The sequence below is a fragment of the Eschrichtius robustus genome, chromosome 1 (genome assembly GCF_028021215.1).
Source record: "Eschrichtius robustus isolate mEscRob2 chromosome 1, mEscRob2.pri, whole genome shotgun sequence".
Classification (NCBI taxonomy): domain Eukaryota; kingdom Metazoa; phylum Chordata; class Mammalia; order Artiodactyla; family Eschrichtiidae; genus Eschrichtius; species Eschrichtius robustus.
This window is the reverse complement of record NC_090824.1, coordinates 184,445,766-184,465,413: the sequence shown is the minus strand read 5'-3', so window position 1 is coordinate 184,465,413 and position 19,648 is coordinate 184,445,766. Positions and strand designations below refer to the sequence as shown.

At 36.1% G+C, this 19,648-nt stretch overlaps 1 protein-coding gene across 21 annotated transcripts in view; it reads left to right on the top strand.

Annotated features, from left to right (window-relative positions):
* CCDC7 (coiled-coil domain containing 7) overlaps positions 1-19,648 on the top strand; it is a 319,203-nt gene that overhangs the window by 41,673 nt on the left and 257,882 nt on the right. For 20 of the 21 annotated variants that reach the window (XM_068560909.1, XM_068560921.1, XM_068561029.1 and 17 more), the window contains 3 exons: positions 4,308-4,369; positions 5,455-5,511; positions 17,440-17,515. In XM_068560909.1, the coding sequence (XP_068417010.1) occupies positions 4,308-4,369; positions 5,455-5,511; positions 17,440-17,515 (195 nt within the window). The remainder of the gene's footprint in view (positions 1-4,307; positions 4,370-5,454; positions 5,512-17,439; positions 17,516-19,648) is intronic. The other variant, XM_068561037.1, reaches the window with a different exon arrangement.

The window sequence follows — 19,648 nt, the reverse complement described above, 5'->3', positions numbered from 1 at the left end:
CCATTCTGACTGCTGTGTTGAAAATTGACTATACAGGGTCAGGAGTAGAAATGGGGAGTCCAGTTGGGAGGCTTTTGCAGTAATCCATGGAAGAGATGATGGTGGCTCAGGTCAGGGTAGTGGTTGTGGTGGAGTTGGTGAGCTTTGAGATTCTGGACATACTTTGAAGGTGGAGTCAGTAAACTCTCCTGATGGATTGGATGTTGCATGTGAGAGGAAAAATAGCCAAGAATGAGTTCAAGGCTTTTGGCCTGAGCAGCCAGAAGGATGGAATTGATACTACCTTCACTGGTGTAGGCTGTAGGGGAAGCAAGTTTTGAGGAGGCAGATCAGGGGTTCTGGTTTGAAGATATTGGATATTCTGAGTTGTCAGAAATGTTAGGTGTATTTGAGTGAGCCATTACATATATGTTTTGGTGTTCAGGAGAGAGATGTAAGTTGAAAATAGGAATTGGGATGCCGTTTACATATGGATGGAACTTAACGGTAGATATATCTTGAAGGGAGTGAGTGTAAATTGAGAAGAGAGGACCAGGGACTGATCCCTGGGACCCTTCCAACATTAAGAAGTCTGGGACAAAAGGAGGGTTTAGCAAAGGGGAATGAGGAGTGACCTAGTGAGGCAGAAAGAAAACCAGTATATGTGCTGTCCTGTAAGATAAATGAAGAAGGGAGACTATGCAAAGGGACTGTCAATGATGTCAGATGCTGTGGATCAGTCAAGAAGATTAGGACTAAGAACTGACCAATGGATTTAGAAAGGATGTCATTTGTTGACCTTGAGAAGAGCAGTTGTTATGAGAAATCTCTGGACGGAGGGCAGTTGGGGACAGTAACCATAGACAATGCTTTGGAGTGATTTTGCTGCAAAAGGGGGAAAAAATAGCATAGTAGCTGAAGGGAAGTGGGGACAAAATAAGGCTCTTATAAATTAGGAAAATTAACAGAATGTTTGTATGCTAATAGGAATGACCCATTAGACAGGAAAAGATTTATGATATAAAGAGTCAAAGAGGAATTGCTGGGACAGTATCCTTGAATATGTGAGTGGAGATGGAATAGGGGCTTGGATAATTATCTATGAAACCAGGTAGGAAGGCAGAGTATCAGGGTGCAGATGATGATATAGGGTAGATGTGGTGTAGAAGCCTGTGGAAGTTACCTTTTGGTTGGTTTAGTCTTCTCAGGGAAGTAGAAAGAAAGGTTATCAGCTGAGAGTGAGGATAAGATAGGAGTTTTGAGAAGAGAGATGAGAATTTGTAATAGTCACTAAATGGAAGAGTGAATGGACAGGGACATATCTTTTGACTACCTGGTGATATTGAAGGCCTACTTGATATCATGCATTTGGAGTAAGATGTGTCTTTAATACCGTTGTCTCTATTCAACCAATTTAGTTACCCAGTTATTTCTAATATCCTATCTGTTGTAATGAATCATTCATAAAATCACCCTTAGCCAGCCATATAGAGTGCAAGAAACTATTTTACTGTGGTATCAGATATTTTAGGAAAATGTATAATTCTATTTTACTTAGTTTAACAGGAATCTTTAGTATAGCTTTATTTCCTTGGTTTGCTGTAATTTTTATCCATTGCTTTGCTGCCAGCCCTTCTTAGTCTATTCCCTTCTTTATTTGACAGTTCTACTGTGCTTTTATTTCCAGTCCTTTTTAAAGTTTCCTTTTTAAAGTTTTTTTGGTACTAGAAAAAAAAATGGTGTGCATGTGTGCGTGTATGTAATTTATATTCTTCAGGCATATACTGTCTTGTTCTTGGTGAATACCAAAAATATGAAGAACCAGGATAATATGGGCACCAACTTATTAGAATAAATATTAGCAGTGAAGCAGGGTTCTGTATACCATTTGTTGTGCTAAAGATTACTCCTTTAGGTGCTGGATCCTGGGAAGGTCAAGGGGTGAGGGCAGTTGGCAGACACTTGATTGGCTATTTACCCATTTACCATGGGGCAGAGCTATTTACCGATTGGATCAGGAGAATTTCAGTGTTACTGTCATACCAGTATATGAATATCTGTATGAGTATCAGACCTTTTTTCCCTTAGCAAGAAGTCAGCCTGAACAGAATTCATATTTTGAGATGTCTCACTTAGTAGATCTGAGTTATAATCTTTATAAACTTCGTAATCTACCCAATTCTTTCCAATTCATTCTGCTAAACTTCTTCGGTACTTTCTATCCCCTTTCATTGTTGTATCTTAAAAACTATTTTTTAAACATGCTTTTGTTTACATGATTGGCAAGCAGTCAGGCAGACCCAAAGTGGCAGCACAGTGGCAGCTATGAGATTGGCTTGTCATACTTCCAAATATTAGGCTGGTACGGAGACAGTGGGCACAAATGGTGTTGAATTACTTATACAGACAGCAAGAGCAAGATCAGCATGGTGTCAGCTCCCTGTGTTCCTAGTTCCACAGGACGACACAGAGCAGGAGGGACCAGATGACAGGCCACACAAGCGATTTGTTGCTCTGCCATGAAGGAGCAAAATGTAAACTACATCCATGCAGCTTTTTAGGGTTTTTTTAAATTATTTTTTATTGGAGTAGAGTTGATTTACAATGTTGTGTTAGTTTCTGCTGTATGCAGCTTTATAGTCTTAACAGAGGGCTTCAACTGGGCTGTAAAGAAGAGAGGGGTAGAAAGCTCTGTGCTCAACTGAAATTAGGGAGATAGATGAGAAGTGAGCTTGTGTTAGTCTTCCACAAGACAGGAATGGAAAACTGCCTCATGGAGACTCTTCACCAGGCTTATCTTCTCTTTCTCCAGCAGAAATTTCAGGGCATTCTACTAAGATTTGGGTCTGACTGCTGTCAAGCCTTTGTGGATCTGTGTAATGTTGATAGAGTGCCATGGTAGAGCTATTCCCTTATAGCATTGATTCTCAAATGGGGGATATTTTGTGCCCCAGAGGACACTTGTATGTAGACATTTTGGTTGTCACAACTAGGAGTGGGAGAATGCTACTGGCACTTACTAGGTAGAGGCCAGAGATGCTGCGTTCTAAAATGTACAGGACAGTCCCCCACAACAAAGAATTATCCAGTCTAAAATGTTGGTAGTGCCGGGGTTGAGAAACCCATCCTACAGTGATCTCTTCCTTTGTTACTTCTTTCTTGTCCCCTGTTGTTTGGCATCAAATAATATACCTAATAATTTTGTTATGAATTAATCAATAATTAGCTACCAATTTAACTTAATAAGCTATTAATTTAATCATTCATGTGTAAGTTTTCCTGTCAAGACTGTCACTTCCTCAAGATCAGAACCAGTCACGCACATCTACACATTTCCTATCACATGTAATAAACAGTAAATAAATATGAGTAATTTTTATGAATACCTGAATTAAATCAACTCCAAGTCATTTGTTCCCCTATCCCTAACCATATCTAGTATAGTAACTTACCCAAGTAAAACTTCACATTTCTAAACAACCTTTTTTTAGCATTAAACATACACAGAACCCTTTTATTTCACAGTGTTAAAATAGAAAGTACCCATAATTAGGATGGGCTACTATTTATTATGAAGTTACTTTATTGATCTCTCCATCTGTCAATGACTAGACTTAAAGGAATGAAGGCAGTGATACTTGAGTTGGCTTCAGTGGGAGCTGCATAATAGAGCCTTGGTTCAGAGGTTCAGATATATTAACCTGAGCTATCTATTGTGAGGCATGAAATTAATTTCAGGCTATATATTAATATTAATACCTGAAATTTAAATGTCTGATATGTGCTAGGTATTTTCCTAGTAACTTTACGTCTGTTCTTTGGTCCTTACAACTATAATACTTTAGGAGATAAGTACTCTAATACCCCAATTTTGATAGATGAAGAAACTGAGGCTCAGGTTAAGTGACTTACCCAAGGCCACATAATTAGTAAGTGGGTAATTTACAGCAGGTGTTGAGCCAAGCAGTTTGACTCTAGAACTTGTGCTCTTAACAATTGATTACACCATTAATAATACATTGGTAAAAAGAATTCTCATGCTTCTACCAAATACAGTTTTATTATTTTTGTTCATGTTGTTGTTGGTATACCTAATTATGTTCATGGAATACATAGAATTCATAGAATTACATAGTTTGACTTTTTTACTTGTTTTCTTGCTACTGGATAATTTACCTTAATGTCTGTGAATAAAGGTTAAAGAACATGTTAAATTTTATTTTATAAACTGCATATGTCTAGAGCATATATTCTAGTTCTTAAGTGTAATTTAAATGCTTAATCTTTGATAATAAATAAGTATGTTTAATTTATTGAAATCTTAACAGGGATAGTGAAATTCCACCAGAAGAAGTGCAAACTTATGAAGCTGTACAGCAGAAAATTGAAGGTGATAATATTTTATACAAGTCCAGCCTTTATAGGGTTTCCTAAATACACCAACATTTTGAGACTTAAAGTTTAAAAATTTATAGCCATAAAAATTATACAATGATAAATTCAAAGATATTCAATAGCAGTTGATATTTTCAATAAAAGTTCTTATTATGTTCCAGATTCTGGGAGTGTATAAAATGAATAACACTTGGTTGTTACCCTCAAAATCCACAACATAGTAAGGATACAAGCACATTATGTATCATTTTAATATAGTATAATGCATGATAAAGGTATGTGTAATTTGCAGTGAGTCCATAGAAAGCCAGCTTGTTCAACCTGAGGGAGTTATTTAGGTTTTATGCAACCTTAAAGGATGAATAGGACTTTGTCAAATGAAGATGGGAGATATTTGGTACTTTAAGAAGAGGGTATAGCATGAGAAACAGCATAAATAGGGAAATACCACTGGAATGGTATTAAAGTGTGAAGTAATAGGTAGGGGTAAGATAAGAAAGAGCCTAGGCAGAGGGATTAAATGCTTTAGGAATACTTTTATTTTTTCCCCCATATATAATAGGGAATCATTGAAGATTTTTTCTAGGGAAGTGACATGTTGAATTTTACTTTAGAGGGATTATACTGGCCACATTGAGAAGCTAGATTTGGGGATTGGGAGTAGGAAATGGAAGTTACTGCTGTACCTTAAATGTGTGATAAGTGCCTATATTAGAGCACAAATAGAGGAAAAGGGGAAGATTTGAGAAATATTTACTGGATAAAATTGGCAAAACATGGTGATTGGATATGAAAGGAAGGGAGATTAGATGATGGTAACATTAACTAGGAGAATATAAGAGGAAAAACAAGTTTTGTTGAGAAAATGATGATTTCATATCACTCAGTTGTTACACACATTTTTTTAGATGTTACACTTTGTTGCCTGATTGGAAGGGTCTACAGTGTAGACAGCTCAGTTGTTTTTCTTAAAATTTTTGTTCTCTTGAATGAGTTATTAAAATAAAAACTATAAAATTTAAACTCAGTTAATAAGTATAATTCATATTGAAACTCATGACAAATTCACTGTTATTTCAGAATTCATAAAAACACACTCAACTGAAGAAATTACAGGTGTTTCTGCGACTGAGCCACGTAAGTTTCCACTCATTAAGCATCATTGTATTAATAACTTCTGTTGAGTGTATTAATTTCTATAATTTAAAGTAATAATTATGAAGTTACAACATAAATTCCCTGGAGTTTGGAGCCATACAGTTGAGCTGGCGATCAAGCAAATACTGAAATTCCCAGTTAGCTACTTGCTTCCAAAAATAGACTCATTTTTAAAGAGTACCATGTTATTACTAGGAATGGAGGATTTTTTATTGTAATGAGAATATGCTACAAAAATGTTTCAGAGGTGGTAGGCCTTAGAGGTGGAGCAGTGATAAATTTAAGAGGTCATTTGCACATCTTGTTTCTATGAACTGTAGATTATCTCATATATACTGGTGCTTTGACTGCAGCTGAGTACCTATCAGTTTGTGAATATAAAGAGCTGCTAGAACTCAAACTTCTAGAATTCAAACTTCTGACTACTTGTCAACAGAAAGGAGAAACTGCTTTACTTATGTCTTAATACTGGAGAGAATTTTGAAACAATCATGTAATGTATGCTGTGGAATATATTTTTAGAAATAGAAAATAAGATTTGGTTGAAAAAAGTTGATGGAAATCCTTCCCTCTTTCAACTTCAGCTTTAAACCCTAACGTTGCCATGTTTAAATGAAGGGTAGCTATACATTCTACATTACTCCCAAGACCTATAGAGGCTTCTGATCTGAGGCAGCCCTGCCTGACTAGGTGGGGTAGAAAGGTGTCTAGAGCTTTGGAGTAGATAGTAAAAGCCTCTCTCTGCATCAAGGGGAACCCTCTGCACATCTGTGCAGCTCTCTCTCCCTCAGTCTGTGCAGCTGTCTTCCGTCTGATACTGTGCGCTGTGAATTCTAGCTGCTTTGGCCTCCCCAGACTCTAAACTTTGTCTCTGAACTCATGGAAACCAGTAAACTTTGTCTGGGTTTCCCTTCCTTATGCTGTGGCCTGGAAACTCCAGACAGTAAGCTGGGGTCATCATAGAGCCATCCTTTGTTTTCCTTCTGTGAGGAATTACTGCATTGCACCTTCTGTTTTCCAGTGTCTGAATATTGCTGTTTTATATATTTTGTCCAGTTTTTAATTGGTTTAAAGTGAAAAGGTAACTCTGGTCCCTGATGCGCCATCATGGACAAAAACAGAAGCCTCTGTGCCCACTTATAGGCCAATGGAACACATTGTCCAATCACAAAACCAAGTTCTAAAATAATAAAGTGTAATAGTAGAAATTTTACTCGTAATTTTTAAGGGAAGCAGAGGACAGGGTTACATTGTACAGTGTGGAGAAAACCCTTTTGCAAATTCCTCAGTTTCTTTTCCCATGGCAGCTGTCTCAGTCCTTGGGCTCCACTGGTATATGTCTACTCTTTCTCAGTACTGCCTGTTCACTTGTATACTCTTTTTCTCTTAAAAGTACCCTTTTTCATCTTCTCCAGTGAAATTTTATTCTGTTCTTCCCTTCTCATTCCCTAAATTCTATTAGATTCCATAGCCTAATCAATAAGACAAAAGCTACCTTTGAATTTCATTCTGTTTTTTGTTTTTAGACTATCATTTAATCTTGATGTTGCTTCATTTCATAATTAATGAACTCTTTTTTTGGAGAAGTTTTAGGTTTATAGAAAAATTGAGCAGAACGTACAGTTTCCATATACCCATTTTCCACTCCACTCCTCACACAAAATTTCCTCCATTATTAAATTTTGCATTAGTGTGGTACATTGGTTAAAACTGATAAACCAGTATTTATACATTATTATTAACTAAAGTCCATAGTTTACATTGGGTTTAATCTTTGTGTCATACAGTTCTATGGATTGTGACAAATGCATAATGTCATGTATTCACCATTACAGTATCATACAGAATAGTTTCACTGCCCTGAAAATCCCATGTTCTACCTATTCATCTCTCCCTCCATCCACTGAATCCCTGGCAACCACTAATCTTTTTGTTGTCTCTAGAATATTGCCTTTTTGAGAATATCATATATTTGAAATTATGCGGTCTTTCTTTTACTTAGCAATATGCATTTAAGGTTTCTCCACGTCTTTTTATGCTTTTATAGCTCATTTATTTTTATTGTTGAATAGTAATCTATTGTATGGATGTACCATAGTTTATCTATTCATCTGTTGAAAGACATCTATGTTGCTTCGAAGTTTTTGCAATTATGAATAAAGCTACTATAAACAAAGGTGTTTCTACAGACAGAAGTTTTTCAGTTCATTTGGGTAGATACTAAGGAGTACAATTGCTAGATCATATAGTAAAAGTATGTTTAGTTTTGTAAGAAATTGCCAAGCTGTCTTGCACAGGGACTGTATCATTTTGTATTTTTACTAGAAACGAGCATGAGAATTTCTGGTGCTCTACATCTTTGTCAGCATTTGATGTCAGAATTTTGGATTTAAGCCATTCTAAAAGGTGCATAGTGTTATATCATTTTTTTAATTAAATTAAATTTTATCTCATTGTTTTAATTTGTGATTCCCTAATGATATATGATGTTGAGCATCCTCTCACATGTTTATTTGCCATCTGTATATCTTCTTTGGTGAGGTATTTGTTCAGATCTTTTACCTATTTTTAAATGGGGGAATCAGTTGCTTCCTTATTGTTGAGTTTTAAGGGTTTTTTTGAATATCTTTGACACAAGTTCTTCATCAGCTATGTGTTTCTCAGTCTGTGGTTTATATTTTCATTCTCTTAACAGTGTCTTTTGCAGGACAGAAGTTTTGAATTTTAATGAAGTTGAACTTTTCTTTCATGGATTGTGCTTTTGTTGTTGTGCCTAAAAGTCATCTTCAAACCCAATGTAACCTGGACTTTTTCCTATGTTATTTTCTAGAAATTTCATAGTTTTGCCTCTTACATTTAAATCTATGATCCATTTTGAATTGAGTCTGTGTCTAAATTAATTTTTCTTGCGTGTGAATGTACAGTTTTTCTAGCACTATTTGTTAAAAAGACTAACCTTTCTCCATTGAATTGCCTTTGTTTCTTTGCCAAAAATCAGTTGACTGTATTTGTGTGGGCCTATTTCTGGGATCTCTGTTATGTTCCATTGATCTGTTTTTCTGTTCTTTGCCAATACCATACTGTCTTGATTACTGTAACTTTATAGTAAGTTTTTGAATTTGGATAGTGTCACTCATCCAACTTTGTTCTTTAGTATTGTATTCTATTCTTTGGATCTGTTGCCTTTTCATTTAAAGTTTAGAATCAATTCGTTGATACACACAAAATCACTTGCTGGGTTTTTGTTGTTGTTGTTGTTTTGTTTTTTTGTTTTTCTATGCTGTGTGGCATAGGGGATCTTAGTTCCCCAACCAGGGATCGAACCTGCACCCCCTGCAGTGGAAGCCTGGAGTCTTAACCACTGGTCCGTCAGGCAAGTCTGCCCCCCTTTTTTTTTTTTTTTTTTTTTTGCTTGCTGGGTTTTTGATTGGGATTGCATTGAATCTACAGATCAAATTGATGAGAACTGATGTCTTAACAGTAATGAGTCTTCCTGTCCATGGACATGGAATATCTCTCCATTTATGTGTATCTTCTTTGATTTCTTTCATGAGATAGTTTTTTTTCTTAATATAAATCCTGTACATATTTATTTAGATTAATACCTAAGTATTGAGTTTTTTGGTACTAATGTAAATGGTGTGTTTATAATTTCAAATTCTACTTGTTTATTGCCGGCATATAAGAAAGGAATTGCAATTTACTTCTGTATATTACTCTCGTATGCTGTAATCTTTCTGTAATCACTTACTCATTGCAGGAGATTTTTGGTGATTCTTTGGGAATCACCTTTTTTATACAGGCAGTCATGCCATCTGTGAAAAAAGACAACTTTACTTCTTCCTTCTCAAACTTTATACTTTTTCTTTTCTTTTCTTGTATTATTGCATTAGCTAGGACTTCTAGCATGATGTTGAATAGGAGTGGTGAGAAGGAACATCCTTGTCTTATTCCTGATCTAGGGGGAAAGCATTTAGTATCTTACCATTAAGTATGGTGTTAGCTGTAGGTCACAGACTTAGAAAACAAACTTATGGTTACCAAAGGGAAAAGGTGGGGAGAGGGATAAATTTGGAGGTTGGGATTAATATACGTACACTACTATATATAATATAATCAACAAGGACCTACTGTATAGCACAGTGAACTCTACTCAATACTCTGTAATAACCTTTATGGAAAAAAATCTGAAAAAGAATAGGTATATGTATAACTAAATCACTTTGCTGTATACCTGAAACTAATGCAACATTGTAAATCAACTATACGCCAATATAAAATAAAAATGTTGGGCTTCCCTGGTGGCGCAGTGGTTGAGAATCTGCCTGCCGGTGCAGGGGACACAGGTTCGAGCCCTGGTCTGGGGGCATCCCACGTGCCGCGGAGCAGCTAGGCCCGTGAGCCACAACTACTGAGCCTGCGCATCTGGAGCCTGTGCTCCGCAACAAGAGAGGCCGCGATAGTGAGAGGCCCGCGCACCGCGATGAAGAGTGGCCCCCGCTTGCCGCAACTGGAGAAAGCCCTTGCACAGAAACGAAGACCCAACACAGCCAAAAATAAATAAATAAATAAATAAATAAATAAATAAATAAATAAATAAATAAATAAATAATTAATAATAAGAAGAAGGGATCTATCAATCCCGAAAAAAAAAAAAAAGTTAAAAAGTATGGTGTTAGCTGTAGGTATTATGTTTGATTTTCTTTATCAAGTTGAGGATGTTTTATTCTGTTTCTAGTTTGCAAAGAGTTTCTGTTACGAATGGGTATTAGATTTTGTCATATGCTTTTTCTGTATCTTTTGAAATGATCATATGATATTTGTTCTTTGGACTATTGATATGATAGGTATATTAGCTGATTTTCAAATATTGACCCAGCCGTGTACAGTTGGGATAAATTTCACTTGGTTGTGGTGTATAATTTGTCCCATACCTTGTCAGATTAAATTTGCTAATATTTTGTTGGGGTTTTTGCATCTGTGTTCATGAGAGATATTGGTGTGTGATTATCCTTGCTTGGTAATGTCTTTGTCTTGTTTTAGTATTAGAGTAATACTGGCCTCATAAAATGAGTTAGGAAATGTTTTTTCTGCTTCTGTCATCTGAAATAGATTGTAGATAACTGGTATAATTTTTCCTATAGGTTTGGTAGAATTTGCCAGTGCAGTCATCTGATCCTGGTGCTTTCTGTTTTGTAAGGATATCAAATTATTGATCCAGTTTCTTTAATATATAAAATATGTATTCTATTCAGAATATCTTTTTCTCCTTCTGTGAGTTTTGGTAAATTGTGTCTTTCAAGGAATTGGTCCATTTCATCAAAATTATCAAATTTGTTGGCATAAGTTTTTCATAATCTTTTTATTATTTTTTGATGTCCATGGGATCTGTTGTGATGTCCCCTATTTCTGATGTTAGTAATTTGTGTCATATCTCTTTTTTCTTAGCTTACGCATTTTCTTGATTTTTTTTAAAGAATCAGCTTTTGGTTTAATTGATTTTCTGTAATTTCCTATTTTCATTGATATCTGCTCTAATTTTTATTTCTTTTCTTCTTCTTACTTCAGATTTAATTTGGTCTTTTTTTCCCGGTTTCCAAAGGCAGAAGCTTAGATTATTGATTTAAGATCTTCCTTCTGTTGTGATGTATTCATTCAATGCTATAAATTTCCCTTTTACTGCATTTCACAAAATTTGATGTTACATTTTCATTTTAATTTAGTTCAAAATGTATTTTAGTTTCTCTGAGACTTCTTTGTCATATGCGCTATTTAGTATGTTACCTAATCGCCAAAATATGTTGGGATTTTCATGTTGTCTTTCTGGTACTGATTTTTTTTTCCTGGGACCTAACTATATATTGTCTACAACTTTAAATATAAAGTTAATAATAAATAATAATAAAGATAATGGTAACATTTATCAAAAGAAAGCAGGAGTAGCTATATTAATTTGAACAGAGCAGACTTTGGAGCAAAAAAAATTTATTAAGAATAAATAGGGGCATTTAATGCTGAATGAGTCAGTTCTGCAACAAGACACAATAGTCCTCAATGTGTATGTGCCTAACAACAGAGAGTCAAAATAAATGAGGCAAAACTGATCAACTGCAAGGAGATATAGATGAACCCACTATTATAACAGGAGACTTCAACACCATTCTATCAGAAGTAGACAGGTGCAGCAGGCAGAAAATTGGTAAGGACTTAGTGAACTCAACAACACCATCATTCAGCTGGATAAAATAGACCTCTATAGACTACTTCATGCAACAAGAACAGAATATACATTATTCTCAAGCTCACATGGTACATACACCAAAATAGATCATATTCCAGGCTATAAAATACACCTTAATAAATTAAAAAATAGAAGTCATATAATGTCTGCCTTCAGACCCCAAAACAATTAAATTAAAAATCAGTACCAGAAAGGGAATTCCCTGACAGTCCAGTGGGTAGGACTGCATGCTTTCACTGCTGAGGCCACAGGTTCAATCCCTGGTCAGGGAACTAAGATCCCTCAGGCTGTGTGGTGTGGCCAGAAAAAAAAAAGTCTGACAACAGTAAGTGTTGGCAAGGATATGTAACTGTGAGTGAGGTATACATTGGCACAATCACTTTGAAAAATAGCTTTTCTTTATCTAATTAAGTTGTGGATGTGCATACCTTTAAACTCTTTTTCTTTTTAACAGCTTTATTGAGATATTATTGACATACAACATTGTACAAGTTTAAGGTGTTTATCATAACAATTTGATACGCATATATATTGTGAAATGCTTACCAAATAAGGTTTTTTACATATCCTTTATCTAACATAATTACCATTTTGTTGTTGGCATTGTTATGGAGAGAATTTTAAAGTTCTGCTCCCATAGCAGCTTTCAAGTATACAATACAGTATTAACTGTAGTCACCATGCTGTGACCTCAGGTCCCTGGAACTTAATCATCTTATAACTGAAAGTACTGTTTGACCAACATTTCCCAATTTTCTCCACCCCACAGCTCCTGGCAATCACCATTATGCTCTCTGTTTCTATCATTTCAGTGTTTTTAGAGTCTACATATAAGTGAAATTATACAGTATTTGTCTTTCTCTGTCTGACTTATTTAACTAAGCATAATTCCCTCAAGGTCCATCCATGTTGTTGCAAATGGCAAGATTTCCTCTTTAATGGCTGAATAATATTCCACCGTGTGTGTGTGTGTGTGTGTGTGCGCATATTTATCCATTCACTTGTCTGTAGACATTTGGGTTGTCTCCATGTCTTTGCTATTATAAATAATGCTGCAGTCAGAGTTCCCTGGTGGTCCAGTGGTTAGGACTCATGGCCTGGGTTCAATCCCTGGTCAAGAAACTAGGATCCCACAAGCCATGCAGTGCGGCCAAAAAAATGCTGCAGTGGACACAGGAGAGCAGATATCGCATTGAGATAGTGATTTCATCTTCTTTGGATATACACCCAGAAGTGAGATTGCTGGATTATATAGTAGTTTTATTTTTAATTTTTCAAGGAACCTCCATACTGTTTTCCATAGTGGCAGTACCAGTTTACATCCCCACCAACAGTGCATCAGGGTTCCCCTTTCTCCACATCCTCATCACCATTTGTTATCTCTTGTCTGTTAGATAATAGCCATTCTAACAGGTATGAGGTGATATCTCATTGTGATTTTGATTTGCATTTCTCTGATGATTTGTGTAGTTGAGTACCTTTTCATGTACCTGTTGGCCATTTGTATGCTTTCTTTGGAAAAATGTCTATTCAAGTTCTCTGCCCATTTTTTAATCAGATTATTATTTTTTTGCTATGGAGTTTTATGAGTTCTTTATGTAGTTTGGATATTAACCCCTTATGAGATATATGGTTTACAGATATTTTCTCCCATTCGGAAGGCTGCCTTGTCAGTTTGTTGATGGTTTCCTTTTCTGTGCAGAAGCTTTTTAGTCTGAGGTAGTTTCACTTTTTAAAAAATATATATATTTCATTGTATTCTTCAGCTCAAAAAGTTGTTTGGTTCTTTTTTATGTTTTCTGTCTCTTTGTTGAACTTCTCATTTGTTCTTGTATTATTTTCCTAATATCATTAAATTGTTTTTCTGTGTTCTCTTCTAGCTCTCTGAGCATATTCAGAACAATTATTTTGAATTCTTTTTTGGGCGCTTCCTGTATCTTCATTTCTTTGGGGCCAGTTAGTGGAGGCTTAATGTATTCCTTTGGTAGAGTCATGTCTCCCTGATTTGTTGTGATCCCTGTGTCCTTGCGTAGGCACCTGCACATTTGAAGAAGCAGTCATCTCTTCCTGACTCTATGGAGTGACTTCAGTAAGGAAGGATTTCCAACCACAGGTGGGGGAGAGCCTAAGTACGCCATCACTCCACATGTAGTGCTGTGGGTGCCAGGTGTGGGGACATGTGGTGGGATTGGCTGGGGGCATTGTGACGCACTTGCTCAGGCCATTGTAGTCCATAGCACTGACAACCGTGTGGTCCTTGGTATGTGTCTTGGGGGTCTTCAGAGGCTGCACAGGCTGTTGGGGTCCTCAGCATTGTCTGCAGGTACAGCAGCAAGGGACCAGGGCAGGCAGTGGGAGTGGCCAGAGCTGGTGGTATGCACACGCTCAGTTGTGAGGGCCAGCCGCAAGTGCCTGTGTAGCGGCAGTGGCCAGGTACAAACACACACATTGTGGCGGGGGCCAGGACAGGCAGCAAGGGCTGGAGTCACCTATGGGCACACGGACAGCTCAGGAGTCCTTGTGGTCAGTGTGCACCACTGTGGCTTTTGGGTCTCACTACAGGCATACAGCAGTGGAGGCTGGTGATAGGCCACGGGTGTGCAGGTGCACAGTTGGAGGGGCTAGCTGCAAGTGAGTACAGTGGTGCAGGTCAGTGACAGAAGACAGGGCCTGATCTGGGCCCACAAGCAGCTATGGGGATCTGGCTGTTGGTGTGCTCTCCTGTGACTGCACAGTCTCCCGATGGGTATGCATAGGGCAGTGGCGATTGGTGATGAGCTGGGCTGGGAGCATGCAGGTGTACAGGTGGAGCGGCTTAGCCCTGTGTAAGCGCGTGATGGTCTACATGAGCCACAGAGGTTTAGGCTGGTGTCTCATACTCACTCAGCCACGGAGGCTTGGGTTGGCCACTGGGCTCCAGTGATGGTGGTGGTTGGGGCAGAGGAGTAGGGAGGGACTCAGGCAGCTGGTATCAGCTGTGGGGTGAAAGCTGGTGAGTTCTGCGGGGGTCTGCAGTAGCTGTGCTGGCCATTGGTTTCTTCAGCCGTAAAAGCTGCTGGGCTCCTCAGTGGAGCAGGTCACTGGGAACTGTTGATTGTTAATCTGTTAAACCGTCAATTGTTGATCTTTGTTGGGGGACAGAGGCTAGGGTCTCCTACTCTGCTGTCTTGGTGATGTCATGTCCTTAAACTCTTGGACTATTTTCATACCAGTTTTGTTTGTAATAGTTCCCAAATTGGAGATCTCAAATATCTGTGATGAGTAGAATGGATAAATAAGTTGTGGTCTATTCATACATTGGAAAAGCATATCATAATGAATATGTTTGAAATCTAGCTGCTGATAACATCATTCATCTTACAAACATATTATTGACTGAATGAAGTCCTAAATATGTAGAGTATTTTCATTTATGATAAGTTAAAAGCCAGGAAAACTTAACTCTGTTCATTAAGGATACTAACAAGGGTAGAAAAGATATAAAGATGAGAAAAAAAAGGATAGTAGGCACCTATAGGGTGAAGGAAAGGGTTATGAATGGGGCGGGCCACATAGAGAGCTTCTAGGATATTGGCAATCCCAGGTGCCTAATTGTTGACCTTGAGTGGTGGTTGTGTGGATGTTTGCTTTGTAATTATTCATTAAACTATAAATATATTTTTATTTATGTTTTGATAAGTATAATATAGCTCATGATTATAAAATACAAATGAATATTAAGAGAATTTATTTATATTGGGACTTTTAAAGAATGAAGCAAAGCCTAGAAACTATAGAACAAAAAAATCAATAGATTTGGTTAAGTATAAAAATTCTGTACATTAGAAAATATCAGTAAGTATATAATTAATAGTAGACTGTTAACTGTATTACACACTATATGCTAGTATTAATTGGCCTCTACAAATCAGTAGTAAAAAGGCAGACAACTCAGGAGGAAAATGGACAAACATATGAACAGGCATGTTACAGAAGAAGAAATAAAAATGTCCAAAAATATATGAAATGATGCTTGACCTAACTAGTATCAGGGAAATGCAAATTAATGCATGAATGTATAAGAGGCTTAATGGCCATATAGTATTGCATTTTATGGTTACGCCATAATTTATTTACTGTTCTTCTATTGACGTTCATATAGATAATTTCTATATTTCTATTTCCATAAACAGTACTACTGTTAGCATATTTGTAAGAGTAAAAACATAGTAACAACGTGCATTTTTAGGACTGGCTAAATGAATTACAGTACATTCATAGCAATGGAGTGCTGTGTAGCTTTTAGGAGGAATAAGATACTTTTATATAAAATGCTTAGAAACATTTTCCTTGATATTTAAAATGATAAAACAAGATAAAAGCACTATATGTACATTTTATCCCGTTTTTATAATCTTTATATATAACATGCATCCTAGATGTTGACTGTCTCATATTTTTTCCCAAGAGGAAAAACCTATCCATTGATAAATAATATGCATGCATTATTAATATTTTTTACTTATCAATAAAATACTGAAGCTTTATTATAATAGAGAAGAGAGGTCCTCCTCCCTCCACAATACACAGCAAACAACTGGATCTCCCTTTACCATTTTGGCTTCTTCAGAATGACTGTATAAGCCACTTTGTTAACCAGAGGCACTCTGCTCAGGAAAGGGCCTTAACTAGAACAGTTCAATAAGACATGGGTTCTCTGATCTCTTTTCTTCTGTTTTAAAGTTATTCATAATGAGAACTTGAGGAAGAAGCAGTTGGACCCAAGCTGTTGCATTTGGCAATGGAAGTGTAATGTTCCCATCTATACATTCTATGCTACTGAGTTGTAATTCCTAAACTAGTAGAATCGTAGAGATGGGCCTGTTTTAGGGGCCTCCATAACAAATTGCCATAGACTGAGTGCATTAAACAACAGAAATTTATTTCTCACAGTTCTGGAGGCTGAGAAGTTCAAATCAGGGTTCTAGCATAGTCACGTTCTGGTGAGAGCCTTCTTCCTGTATTGCAGATGGCTGTCTTCTTGCTGTGTCCTCAAATAATGGAGAGAGAGCAGGGAGAGAGCAAGCGAGCTCTCTTGTGTCTTATGTGGCTCCATTCTCATGATTTAATTACCTCTCAAAGACCCCCATCTCTAAATATCATCATATTGGAGATTAGGGTTTTAACATATGAATTTGGGAGAACACAAATATTCAGTCCATAGCAGAGCCTTTTCTCCCTCCTGCGAACTGTAATTTCAAATTGTGACAGGAATAATAGTTAACGTTCTTTGTAACCCTTTACTGTATACAAAGCATAATTTAAAATTATGTCCTACACTATTATCAGATTAATTTTAAAATATTGTTTATTGTGCCATATTACTTTCTATGCAAACATTTTTAATTACTCTCTCTTGCCTATAAGCAATTCTGAATTTGATTCTTTCTTCTAAAGCTGACTTCTCCCAGTATACTCTTTGACTATTTAGGGAGTACTGACCCTCCCAAAGGAAGCCCTCTGGTTTACTTGGTTTCTTGATATACTTGATTTATTTGGTCCCCTTGATATATGTTGCACATTTCTGTTGTCTCCTCTTTATCTGGTTCTCATATATAGCAATGTAAAGGTATAACTTCTGCCATTTATAATACCTTTAAATGTTTTCTTTTTCTTTTTTTTAACAGTAGAAACTTCTACAATGACTAATCGATTGAATACCATGTTGAAAATATTTGAAAATCAGGCAAATAAATTAGAGAGGTAAGCTTTTAAAATAACTCCTTTTCATCATTATAAATACAAGTGCATATTTATTTCAGATAAATTGGAAACATAGAAAAGAAAATAAAACCACTATTAAAAAATTTAGTGTTGTTAATTTTTATGATATATATAATTTTAAAAGTTAAAATTATAATCATAAAGAATGTGAAATTGTATAACCACAATGGAAAATAGTATGTCAGTTCCTCAAAAAATATGATCGATTTTTTGGATCATGGAATGGAAATCCAGCAATTCCATTTCTGGGAATATACCCCCCAAAATTGAAATCAGGGTCTTGAAGAAATATTTGTACAGCCATGTTCACTGTAGCATTATTCATAGTAGCAAAGAGGTAGAAGCAACCCAAGTGTCCAATGATGGATGAATGGATAAAGAAAATGTGTTATATACATACAATGGAATATTATTCAGTCTTAAAAAGGAAAGAAATTCTGACATATGGTACAACATGGATGCATCTTGAGGATATTAATGCTGAGTAATTATAAGCCAGTCATAAAAAGACAAAATTGTATGATTTCACTTATATGAGGCATTTAGAGTGGTCAAATTCATAGAGACAGAAAGTAGAATGGTAGTTGCTAGGGTCTGGGAAGAATGAGGAATGTGGAGTTATTTTTAATGCGTATAGAGTTTCCATTTTGCAAGATGAAAAGAGTTCTGGAGATTGATTGTACAACAATATGAATATAATTATCACTACTGAACTGAACACTTAAAAACAGTTAATATGGTAAATTTTATGTGTATTTTACAGTTTTAAAAAAGTAAAAAAATATAATCATACAAAATGTAGTTTGTGTATAGATGTTTCACTTAGTTATAGTTCTTTGTAAACTCATAAACTTCTTTTTAAAATAAATGTTTTAAATTAAAGTAAAACATATTCAGACAAGCTCACGTCACAGCATTTTCAAAGAACTTTCTTTAGATTAGCACTGAAAAATTGAGAAAGTTTACATGATCAGATTTTTTAATTATGAAGTCCAAGGATCAAGATTTAATAGAAGAGTATAACAGATAAAATGTAAAGAAAAGGATATCCTGGGCAGCTGTTGAAAATGGAACTAAAGAACTTAACGGCTTACATTAATTGGTGGTCAGGTACTTGGTATGTAATCAAGTTAGGCCTTACTTTCCTTTTTCCCTCTTCTATCTCATTAGAGTCCTCCCTATCAGAAGGGTAGGGTAAGAACTTTCACAAATTTGTCGGATGAAAGCTTTTAGCATGTTCTAGGGGCATTCTTAAAGTAGGAGGCTGATTTCCATGAATATTCTTTCCATTGGAACAGGGTATTAAAGCAGTCATATATATTACTATTATTTATTCTAGCTCCTCATATTAGACTATGGGTACTAGTTATAACTGGTTTTAAAATTCCTGGGCATAAAAGAAAGCAGTGGGAAGGATTAGCTGAATGGGTTACTATAAAGGTGAGGATTTCCAACTTGAATTGTCTTATACAGAGAATAAGTTTTGTATAATTTTCTGGTCAGAATATGCTCAGTACATTGCTTGCTTGTCGAGAAGCATCTTGAAAGTCATTGTGGATGACCTACAGTTCTTACAGGTGGCTATATTAGTTTCACAATTGTTATGTTGAAAAGCATGGCGTGTAGAATAAAATCACAAAGCAACTTTTTTCAGACTCCTTATATTCATTTATATTTGCTTACTGGGGCTAGTTTTCCCTCTGCTTCTAGAAAAAGACTAGGGTAGTACCATGACTTTTCTGATCACTCTTAGGTAATTAATTTAAATATAATTATAAGCACTGTCCTGAATTGGAAATTAAAATCCCCTGTCAGATATTACAGTCAATATTTTCATTTTCATTCCAAGTTAGGATTCTCTCCCCTTTCCCTAGAGCCTACTGGGGGATGTGGTTGGCTGTTCTCTTTTCTTACCTCCTTTCTCACTAACTATTTGTATTTTCTGTTCTCCATGTTTCTGGGAAGAAAGGTAAGGTATACAAGAAAGGTCTTATTTGACTGTCACTGCCTTCCTTCTCCATAAATTCAAATAACATAAACCAGTTTTCTGAGTATTCTCCTTAAAGTGCCTCTCTCTAATAATGGCCATCATATCCACCTCTCCCTTAAGTG